Source organism: Branchiostoma belcheri, unplaced genomic scaffold (assembly GCF_001625305.1).
Source record: "Branchiostoma belcheri isolate BF01 breed outbred unplaced genomic scaffold, Haploidv18h27 scaffold91, whole genome shotgun sequence".
Taxonomy (NCBI): domain Eukaryota; kingdom Metazoa; phylum Chordata; class Leptocardii; order Amphioxiformes; family Branchiostomatidae; genus Branchiostoma; species Branchiostoma belcheri.
Genome location: NW_017804587.1, coordinates 127,727 through 139,750, shown reverse-complemented (window position 1 = coordinate 139,750; position 12,024 = coordinate 127,727). Strand labels below are relative to the sequence as shown.

The window sequence follows — 12,024 nt, the reverse complement described above, 5'->3', positions numbered from 1 at the left end:
CGTCACAAAGAACATACGGCTGTGTGAAGTCACCCGTTGCATATGATCAAGACCAATGTTCACATTTATTAATTTACTTACCTCGTCGTGCGTAGCAGGCCGTTGCGTATAAACACAATTCTCACATTCTCTCTTTTTACTTACCTCGTTAGTCACGTTGAGATCAGCCTGGTTCTTAATGAGCAGCTCCACAACTTTGACACGACCCCCTGCTACACGCTACATGCAGACCTGTGTCTCCGTTCTGTAACACAACAATAAAGCAAAGGTCACAAAGAAGATATGGTTGTGTGTAGTCGGCCGTTACATCTGTACAAACCCAATGTTCACATTTGTTCCTTTACTTACCTTGTTAGCCACGTTGAGATCAGCCTGGTTCTTAATGAGCAGCTCCACAACTTTGACATGACCCTCTCTACACGCTACATGCAGACCTGTGTCTCCGTTCTGTAACACAACAGTTAAAGCAAAGGTCACAAAGAACATACGGCTGTGTGAAGTCAGCCGTTGCATATGATCAAGACCAATGTTCACATTTATTAATTTACTTACCTCGTCGTGCGTAGCAGGCCGTTGCATCTGTACAAAGTACTACAAACATATAGTTTTATTTGTTTACTTATCACATACCCTGTCAGTCACGTTGAGATCAGCCTGGTTCTTAATGAGCAGCTCCGCAACCTCATCATGACCCCCGCTACACGCTACATGCAGAAGTGTGACTCCGAACTGTAACACAACAGTTAAAGCAAAGGTCACATAAAAGAGTTGTGTGAAGTCGGTCACTGCATCTGTACAAACACAAATGTTCACATTCTCTCATGTACTTATATTTATTAGTCACGTTGAGATCAGCCTGGTTGTGAATGAGCAGATCTACAATTTCGTAATGACCACCCCTACACCCCATATGTCACAGAGCGGAATGTGCAGAATTATTTCATCCATAATTCTGCAAATGACTCGCATTTACATGATCTATGCCATGTATAGTGATGGTCACATGTTACTAAGTCACACATGTCTCATGTATGAAATAACCACCATTTACCAGTAATGGTATTTTCCTATCACATGTGAAATTAGGCCCTAAAACTCACCTGTCACACAAAAATCATGACCATAGCATGTCCCGGACAAAAATCGGTAGTTTTACTGCAGTACCAAGGACAGTCCCTATAGAATTTATAAAACTTTCGCCAACTTACCCAGCCGAGATAAGGGTGAGTTTGTAACCCCATGTTGACGTCCATCCCTTTCTCCAGCTCCCTCCTCACAGTCTCTACATCTCCATCCCATACAGCCCGGAAGAACTGCTCCTCGTCCATGACCGGATCTCTTACTGCATGTCATAGTTTACAGGAATATAGACAGAAGTTATAAAACTTATCAATTAAACCCACAATCCGCCAATTTGATAACTTGTAAAAGAGGAACTTTACTATCGTTAACGACCGTTTTGTGCAACCCTTGAAAATACTTTAGCAATAGATCGTAAAGGCAAGGCTTCCGCTATATAAAGGCTACCTTCCAATACCACAACATGAATCTTGCACATATCGCGCTTTCCACGCCATGTTGTTCCTCTCCGTTCGATGGAACATTCCATATTGTTATATGCTTTATGAAAATATCTGCACACACACACACACAGACACAAACACACACACACATACAGACACACAGACACAAACACACACACACACACACACACACACACACACACACACACACACACACACACACACACACACACACACACACACACACACACACACACACACACACACACACACACACACACACACACACACACACACATACAGACACACAGACACAAACACACACACATACACACACACACACACACACACACACACACACACACAGACACACACACACACACACACACACACACACACACACACACATACAGACACACAGACACAAACACACACACACATACACACACACACACGTAGACACGCACACACACAAACACACACACACACACACACACACACACACACACACACACACACACACACACAAAGACACACACATAAATACACTAGCACACACGCGCACACGCACGAAAAATCACACATACGAGCAAACACACACACACACACACCGCTTTGCAAGTAGCAGGGAAAACAATGATTGTTTAGATTGTACACTAGTAACTAAATGTAAACATTACTTTGGCGAGTTTGTTGCGTGATATAATTAATCACAATTGATTGTAAGGCAACGTGCCCGTTTTATTTGCTCACACTGTCGGAAAGTCACAGTTGTCATATCAAGGAGTTTAACTTGATTTTTAATCTCCTTCATCAGTAGCTGTAGTGATCCCTCAATTGTCAAGCTTAAGACTTGAATCGAGGAAAGTAGGTTTTCAACCCGACGTTCGCCCCGCTAGTTCCCGACTTTGAGTCTAGGCTCGCAAAAAAATCCACAGTAAATTTCATTTTATAAGCAGGGCTAATTTCAGTATATTATGTGACAAACTAATTCATAATCGTGGCTAGCCTTATGTGCACTATGTGTAATCTCCAAGCAGATCCTTGGGTGGCGGCAATACAGTATCAAGTTGGCAAGACAGTATCCAATGTGCCTCCCAAGTGGGGAGGCAGATGGTTACAGGCGGCCAAAATACTACCTGTATACAAACTCCCCAGAAAATCTCCTTGGATATTAGACTTCATGTAACAGTAACAGCAGGAAAGGCGGTGAAGCAAATAAATTTGTGACATGTACCTAGCAGTGTGCGTTCAAAATGGCTGCGACTTTTCCGACTCGAACAAGGAGCGACGGAGGACACGCGGTGGTACATGTACCTTGACCTTGCAGGCCCCAATGAACCGTCCAAGACACGCGTTAAATACCACAAACGTACCACAAACGTTCCTCCCAGTACCACACGGTACTGGGAGGAATACTGGGCTGTAAAGAGAGAAAAGCTGCGTTTTGAAAGGCCGTCCGCCTGACAGGTGTGAAAAGTGCCGCGGTGGCAATGCCCAAGTCCGTTAAGATGGACTTTAGCATGTAACCGAAATAACGGACCAACCAGTTGAAACTTTTATCGACATCTTGTGACCGAACGTTTTGTGTCACGTGATAATGGCACTCGGTATCATGCACTGATTGGCTAATCAATGTCACGTGCTGTATACACGTAGGTAATTATTCTCTCGTCATGATGCTATTTTTAATAACTACTAGTTTCCCCACCTACTCTTGTTTGCTAGGGATCGATTTTGTATAACGCAATGGTATACACTCGTCTAGTAGCATAATATGGGCAATCTGGAGCTTTATATCAATTTTCTGGAATGTGGAAGAGTTACCGACAGAAACTGCATGGAAGTACTCAGGAAATGAAAATAACCACAGAAAATGGAATAAACAGTGTCCCTGTCGGCCACAATAGGCCCAATTTCCTACAAAGCTATACATGAACCAAAAAGCAGTTATTCAAGCGACTGGATATGGTTTTGACCGTTTCCAAAATCAAAATCATTGACTATCGTTTACGATCGCTTTGTGCAACAAATTATAAAAGCTCCCGCCATATCCATGTTTCCGATATCACAAGATTAATCTTGCACACACCGCTTTCCACACAACGTTGTTTTGTCTGTTCGATGACCCATATATTCCACATTGTTATTATCATGAGATAAATGCTTTATAAGTATACATGTACACACACACACACACACACACACACACACACACACACACACACACACACACACACACACACACACACACACACACACACACACACACACACACACACACACACACCTCTGCACACCGTATTGCCATTAGCAGGAAAAACAAATCTTGTTTTATTGTGCACTAGTGGCTAAATGTAAACATTACTTGGGCGAATTTGTTGCATATACCGCGTTGATAAAAGAAATAAAGTCAGGAAAACGTACCTGTTTTATATATGGTCGCACTGTCGGAAAGCCACAGTTGTCATATCAAGGAATTTGGCTTGATTTTAACCTCCTTGGTGAGTTATACTCCAGTCAAAGTCCTGCCTGGGCAGTTCTCATAGCTGTAGTGATCCCTTAATGCTCATACAAGAGAGGCGTCAATCGGCGTCAATCGGTTTCAACCCGATGCCCGTTCTGTTTATTTATACTTTGATGCAAGCCTCGTAGTAATTACATCATAGGTTTATCTTTTTATTCAATATATAAAATGGCGTTTGCAGCAGGAAGAGCGGCGACACAGATATATGTCCGTTATGTACCTACATGTTGGAGTCTGCGTTCAAAATGGCTGCGGAGTTTTCCGAATTGAACAAGGAGCGACGGAGGACGCGCGTTGTAAGCTCAAAGGAACCGTCCAAGACACGCGTTATAACTGCCACAAGAGTACACGACACAGAACTGGAAGGAATATTGTGCTGTACAACGACAGAAGCTGCGATTTGAAAGGCCGTCCGGGGTGCAAGGTGCCGCGGCGGCAGTGCCCAAGTCCGTTAAGATGGACTTTAACATGTAACCGAAATAACGGACCAACCAGTGTAAACTTTTATCGACATCTTGTGACCGAACGTTTTGTGTCACGTGATAATGGCACTCGGTATTATGCAATGATTGGCTAATCAATGTCACATGCTGTGTACCTGTACGTACTTTTTCTCTCGTCATGATGCTATTTTTAACCACCTGTTCCCCACCGCCTCTTGTTTACCAAGGATCGATTTTGTATGAGGCGATGGTATACACCCGTCTAGTAGCAGAATATGGGCAATCTGGAGCTTTATATCAATTTTCCGGAACGTGCACACAAAATGGAAGCACTCAAAGGTGAAAATACCCGCAGAAACTGGAATAAATAACAGCGTCCCTGCCCAACGCATTAGGCCCTTTATCCATAAAGTCCTGCAGAGCTATACATACATTCTTACCAAGCAGATGTGAAACGTATGCTATGGAAATCCCCGAGAAAGTTACGATATACCTCCCACCATCTGCTTGTTTTTTATAATCTCCAATCAGACCATACGGTGACAAGGCAGTATCCAGCATCCATTGGCCAGAGGAGTGTCTATTAGCCACTCAAGATCTGCCAGCAGTCAAATATTGGCTAATGGCCACTCCAATGGCCAATGGATACTGCCTAGCCACCGTATGATCTGCTTGGAGATTAGCTGTGACCACTTCTGCTATCAGCTGACCACAAAATCACGTTTTGACGTATAGCAGAAGAAATAGAATGAAGCAAATTTGAGGGAAGACAATAAGTAGGAATAGAATATGGACCGTATGGAGTCCATTCTGAAAATAAGTTACTGATTGAGTCTGATGAATCAAGGCCATATTTAGAGGCAGGGATTTCTTTATTGCGCAATGCTGAATAAAACATACCTTACAACATCAACCATGCCCAGAATTGTCCAAACTAGTACAGACTAACAGAACATTGACTGTCCTTTTGCTTTTTTGACGGACATTAATTGCTATTTTGTGGTCAAAAAATCATTGAGAATTTAATATTGACAGTGCAGAACTCTACAAACATACTGTGCTTGGACTTTGAACACGTATACTAGTAACAAAGTAAAAAAGTTTGTATAACACGAATTTGGATAAGGCTATATCAAAGAGGTACATGTATGCCACCATAACATTAATACTGGATTCAACTACATGCTTAGCAAAAGATTACATACTTTCATAGCTTGAAAGAAACATATTAGTGTTCTTGGCCCCAAATCAATGTATGAATAGACTGAACAGAATTACTCTTAGACTACTAACAAGTTGTATGTACGTGTATCAGTGTCTGGCTCTTCAGAAACCAACTAAACATGGAAATGTAGGTATGACTATGGTTATATCAAAGAAGTACATGTGTGGCATCATAACATTAATACTGGATTCAACTACATGCTAAGGAGAAAGTGAAGATTACAACATACTTACATAGATTGAAAGAAACATATTATTGTACTTGGCCCAAATCAATGTATGAATAGGCTGAACAGAAATAACAAGGTACGTGTACCTGTATTAGTGTTTGGCTCATCAGAAACCAACTACACATGGAAATGTCAGTTACTGTTTGTACTTTCTAATGGTGTTTTCATACATGTATATAAAGACCCTGGAATATTCAGGACAGTGATTCTTAACTGAATTGAAGAAGCTCTACCAATATATACAGATATATACAGTTTTAAGAAGCCTGGTTAGTCAGAATCTAACGATTAAGGCCTAGTAACGCTTGTACATGTTGTATGACTTCTTTGTCATGTCGTAGGCTACAACAAAATTGACAGTCTATAATAATCTGTGGTATCTGTTTCCATCTTAACATAGCTGAATTTTGCACCAAGAACTTAAAATGTGCTTTAGCAAACGCATTGTACGATGTAGGTGACCCTCACCAAGGTGCAGCCATGCTGCTTACATGTTATGTTAAACACTTGTGCTGTTTGGGTCTAAAAACAGTGTCTTCTATATCCGCACGTAGGCCTCTGTCCATAGACTTTTAAAAGGGATCAAATACCAACGAAAGACCAGTGTGGCAGTTATGTATTAATTGCCATATATGGTCATCTAAAAGGTTTGGCAAAGATAACTTTTACGATCCAGAATCAGGAACACGTGGATGTGACCAGGTGATGCTTACTTAACATGTGGCCTTAGATCAGGTGATGTTTACTTTTAAGTGCCGTAACCTACTTGCTAAGGTCAGAACTGGTTTGTCTACTTAAACTCTTAACAACTGAAGACACACACCTGCTTTAACAAGGAAGTGCAAAACTGGATATTAAATTACAAGAATTTCAATTTGCGTACACAATACATTGAACGAAAAAATCTTAAGAAGTTTCACCAAATTTCTTTATATCGGAATGAGAACTAAACTGTCCAACTACCTGTGGTTATAATGCACCAATGGAAAATGCTTCTTTAAGTTTCCTGTTGCTTTGCGGAAGGTTTGTATCAACATGTATCAACTTTGATATCTACATCTGGGGAACAAGATATTCTTAGGTGGAGGCAACCAAATATTTTCATCAACAACCCCTCTATTCTTTTCATATCTAAAAGTAATGCAAATGTATAATGTTCCATGATTAACAATTTGCTATTTACACTGCTAAAAATATGATACAACGGCTATTTCCAGATTATTCCAAGGAGGTTAAACACCTTGCTTGATCAAACTGGCTGTATAGCTAATCACCAAGACAGTATCAAATTGGCAAGGCAGTATCCATTAGCCAGACAGTATCCATGTGCTACCCACACTTGGGTGACTAATGGACACTCCTCTGGCCAATGGATACTGCCTTGCCACCATATGATCTGCTTGGAGATAAGCTGTTGCCTCTTTCGCATGCATTTCTATTCCAAGAGGGTGGCAGCAAACTGGTCAACTTGTTTCAAAGCCTTGTAAAACCCGGTGCATGCCTGTTCACCTTTGGCCTCTAGAATGTCCAGCAGCTCGCGCGCTGCATCCTGGGGAGTCCTGGCAGTCCGGATGCGGTCGTTCTCCTCCAGGCTGATGACGTCATCGGCGCGAAGGTGGTCCAGGACGGGGCTGATGTGACGCAGGGTCTCCACCAGCTTCGGACGCTCCCGTGCTACTCTTCCCAGCATGCCTGTAGTATTATAAAAGGTAAGCATTCGTAAAAGTCATTCCTCGAGCTTTTATGTGTCTTCCTGGAATTAGGGAATATTGTGATCATTGCAAGTAGGAGGAAAGTTTTACACATGATGTCATGAACATCGGTTTAAAGATCAGAAGGTAAAGACTAATTAAATTGGAATCTTATGGTGTGGGCTTTATTTTAGGCCTTTCATCAACACAACCATGTATCTCATCCTATATTTGGCAATCCCAAATTGAAGCCCTGTGTTAGAACTTGATACGTACCTTTCAGTTTTCCGAGGTGCAACAGGAGGTCCTTGACCTTTTCTGGGACTTTCCTCTGAGGATGGACGACGTTCTCTCCCTTTGCTGCTGCTTCCTCCACCTCTTCCCTGCTGTAGGCGTGAGGCTGCGGACTGTGTTCCCGGAGGTCCAGGGCGCTGAGCACCATGTCTTGTGACCTGGCTCCTGGGCTGGTCTCGTGCAGGAGTTTGTACGCCATGTCTGTCAGGACGTCCATGATGGAGTTGCAGTCCTCCCTGTCGCCATCGTTGCTCCTGACGAAGATGTTGAGCCGCCTCTTGTCTTGTGAGATCTGCAGCAGGGCCTCGGCCTTCCCGTCGGTACATTTGGCGCTCTTCTTCCACAGTAGAGGTTTGTCGAGCTTGTCTGGGTGTGCCTGCATCAGCAGCGTCTGCAGCCGGGGGAACAGGTCGCACGAGAAGCTGTCAATCTCCGTGCGGCAGCGGATCTGCATCCCGAAGTAGACAGCCTTGCCGGACACAGGAGACCACGCCCTCTCGTCCATCTCCTGTTGCAGCAGGCTGGGGAGGATGAAGGTGTGACCGTCGAACGTGTGGCAGAGCTGGAAGTCATGCAGCAGCTTGATGAGCAGAGGGATGTCGGCAACGGCGCCGAAGACCCGCTTGAGTTCCTCATAGGTGACGTGATCTTCGGCAGTTCGCTGAATGTTGTCGATGGGGAAGTTGTCAGGAGCCAGGAGAATGCCAAATACGGACGTGTACAACCACTGGGGGGACAAAACTACCACAGCAGTGGCATCGCCGCGAAGGTAGATAATCTGAAGTTAGAAAAAGGAGAAAATTACATTTAAATGCATTTTCGTTACACATTAGTTCACAAATATATGGCTTAAATCTTTTTACCATACATAAGTAATAGCGTTTGAAGATTTACCTCTCCAATATCATGCAGGTATGATGACGCGAGCTGTACAGTTCTCTCTGCTAGGCTGACGGGTGTATCTTGTCGAACAATTGCCAGATACTCCTTCCACTGCAGTACCGGGAACGTCTGTCTGTCCTCCCTCCAGCGTGCCAGGTTGGACATCAGCTGCACACAGACCTTGGGAACTGCCTGTCGGTCCTGTATGGTTTTGTCAAGTGGCAAAGAACAAATATGCAGAAGCTTTGGATTTTTAAGTGTTTCTCTAATTTGAATGTTCAACCTCTTTAAATGCCAATGAATGTGTATACTCTTTAAGTTGTTTACCTGCAGCATTTCCTCCTTCAAAGTAGCAAGCACGTGTCGTAGCCGTTCGATGTCAGCTGACCCCGCTTTCAGGCAATTCATGAGGAACACCTCCGGTGACACCACCAGCGCCCCTTCGAACAGTTTCCTGTAGTGTTCTACCATGGCTTCAGCGCGGCGGAGACCTGCACGTTTGGGCATAAAAAGGTAACACTTCGGTTATGTAGCATCTAGGTTATGTAGAGCAGAAGGAAAATGACTAACGTTACGATGACGCCGATGCGTTACGTTACCTCTTGTCTTATCTTGTAGCTTGTCAGCATGGCTGGCGATCAAGACGATCCGGGGGCATGTTGGTGGGATCTGGGTTACTGCAGTTGATGAAACTTAGCCAACCATGGACCTAGAAAAATATGTAATGTTTAGAGTTAATACTTGCTACATATCTTCGCCGTCACTTGCATCAAAATGGTTCCAGTATGAGGCAGTGGAGCTTGAAAATATGAACATAGAACGGGTGAAGGTACACCGACCTGGTTTAGGATTTTGAATAAAATGTTTTATATCTTAAGGTATAGAACATCATGTTAATGAGTTATGTGAAAACAGCAAGAAAAGTGACCAAAAGTCTGCATGCCTGACGTTCCTGTTCCTCCTCCCCATCTGTGATTTTATAGACGACCGGGAAGATGGCGTTTGTTGTACGGAGCAGCATGGCGTGTGTGACGTAGAACTGCGCCTGTCCTGCGAAGTCATGCAGACTCAGTCTCCCGATCCCCTCCACGTGTTTACGTGACACGTGCACTCCTGGGGTGGGGTTGAACTCTTCCTTTCTGAACATCATTCGGATGTTCCACAGAACGGTCAGGAAGAAACCGGTCTGGAATAAGTAAATGACTTGTAAGAAGTAAATGAATAAAGCCATTGTTTTTTCTCAGTCTCAGTGTATCTTTCGAAATTATAGTTCTAGAATTATTGTTATGGAAACGGTAAAAGATTGTTGACACATAGTAGTTCTGCTCAGTGATTCATTTGGCATTAAAATTGGATGCTTCAACATAAGCTGTTAACGTGAAGAGTGTTTGGGGCCATCCCTACCTTTTCTAGAATGGCCCTTAAGGATGTTTTCCCGACCTGCCCGTCTCCAGAGAGAAATAGCTTGACTGTTGTTTCTTCTTCAGACCCCAGAGAGGAGACCAGCTCGCCGTACTCTGCCTGCTTCCGCGTTTCTGTCTGCGAGTTCATGATATATTAATGATCATACAACTTAACATAAAGATGTCGAAGTTGCGAAGAAGCATATTAAGCTTTTCACATTGCGTTAGAACATTCTTTTTACATATCATAATACAGTATAGATGAAAGAAATTAGAATCAGTTTCTGAATGACGATTTGTTTTTCCTCGAGTTAGACTAGCTACTTCTGACATCGGGCTCTCCAGAAACGCGACGTTAGCCAATGATATCCCCAAAACATCTGTATCGAAACGAGTTCCCAACCCAGGCTACCAACTACCTACAATGTTTCAGACACCATATATGTGTTGAGGTAAAATACTACCAGCGTTTCCTGGCATCGAATGGCGGACCATTTACGCCCTGTGCCTAAATAACTTACTTCTACCAATAATCTTGTACTTTCGTGCAGCCGTGTAGTGACGTCAACCGGGCGTTTGTCATCCTGAAACCAGAAAACAGTTTTAAAAGCTTAAAAGCAGAGAGGTTTATATCATGGCAAAGCACAGCCGCGCATTGATTGCAGAAAAAAAAGATTTACATTTTCAAGACTTATTTTATGTATAGCATGGGTAGTCTATTTAATTGCCGGGGCTCCCATACTCCCTCCCTTAAGTATTCTAGTATTAGGGAGTGAGTATGGGAGCCATAGCATTCAAATAGGATGGCACCCAGGCCGATACAAAGTGACTAATTACGTGACAAAGTGACTAATTACTCATCTTCGTTTTTTCGATTATGTTATTCAGGTTGATTATGTTTAAATTTCTTACCTTGTTAGTAATCAGAAGATCGACTCGGTTCCTGATCAGCAGCTCCACAACCTTATCATGACCCCTGCTACACGCTTCATGCAGACCTGTGTCTCCGGTCTGTAACACAGCAGTTAAAAGCAAAAGTAAGTCAAAGAAGATACGACTGTGTGAAGTCGGCAGGTACATCTGTACAAACCCGTTCAAAGTTCACATTTGTTCTTTTACTTACCCAGTTAGTCACGTTGAGATCAGCCTGATTCTTAATGAGCAGCTCCACAACCTTACCACGGCCCCATCTACACGCTTCATGTAGACCTGTGTCTCTGATCTGTAACACAACAGTTAAAGCAAAGGTTACCAAGAAGATACGACTGTGTGAAGTCGGCAGGTACATCTGTACAAACCCGTTCAAAGTTCACATTTGTTCTTTTACTTACCACGTTAGTCACGTTGAGATCAGCCTGGTTCTTAATGAGCAGCTCCACAACCTTATCACGGCCCTCTCTACACGCTACATGCAGAAGTGTGTCTCCGTACTGCAACACGACAGTTAAAGCAAACGTCACAAAGAACATACGGCTGTGTGAAGTCACCCGTTGCATATGATCAAGACCAATGTTCACATTTATTAATTTACTTACCTCGTCGTGCGTAGCAGGCCGTTGCGTATAAACACAATTCTCACATTCTCTCTTTTACTTACCACGTTAGTCACGTTGAGATCAGCCTGGTTCTTAATGAGCAGCTCCACAACTTTGACATGACCCCTGCTACACGCTACATGCAGACCTGTGTCTCCGTTCTGTAACACAACAATAAAGCAAAGGTCACAAAGAAGATATGGTTGTGTGTAGTCGGCCGTTACATCTGAACAAACCCAATGTTCACATTTGTTCCTTTACTTACCTTGTTA

At 43.1% G+C, this 12,024-nt stretch overlaps 1 protein-coding gene, 1 long non-coding RNA gene and 1 pseudogene across 2 annotated transcripts in view; all 3 read right to left on the bottom strand.

Moving 5' to 3' along the window:
• LOC109488092 (death-associated protein kinase dapk-1-like) overlaps positions 1–2,846 on the bottom strand; it is a 9,543-nt gene extending 6,697 nt beyond the window's left edge. Inside the window, exons 1-3 of the mRNA XM_019792243.1 lie at positions 2,761–2,846; positions 1,209–1,342; positions 682–729 (exon numbers count right to left, since the gene is read on the bottom strand). Coding sequence (XP_019647802.1) covers positions 682–729; positions 1,209–1,342; positions 2,761–2,836 — 258 coding nt within the window. The 5' untranslated portion in view covers positions 2,837–2,846. The remainder of the gene's footprint in view (positions 1–681; positions 730–1,208; positions 1,343–2,760) is intronic.
• Positions 2,847–7,368: 4,522 nt separating this feature from the next.
• LOC109488043 lies at positions 7,369–10,431 on the bottom strand (annotated as a pseudogene).
• A 928-nt stretch (positions 10,432–11,359) lies between these two features.
• Positions 11,360–11,959, bottom strand: LOC109488100. The gene is made up of 3 exons (XR_002141307.1): positions 11,815–11,959; positions 11,549–11,647; positions 11,360–11,439 (listed from the first exon to the last, which is right to left on the bottom strand). It is a non-coding gene; the product is annotated as an uncharacterized LOC109488100 (long non-coding RNA).
• Positions 11,960–12,024: the final 65 nt, after the last annotated feature.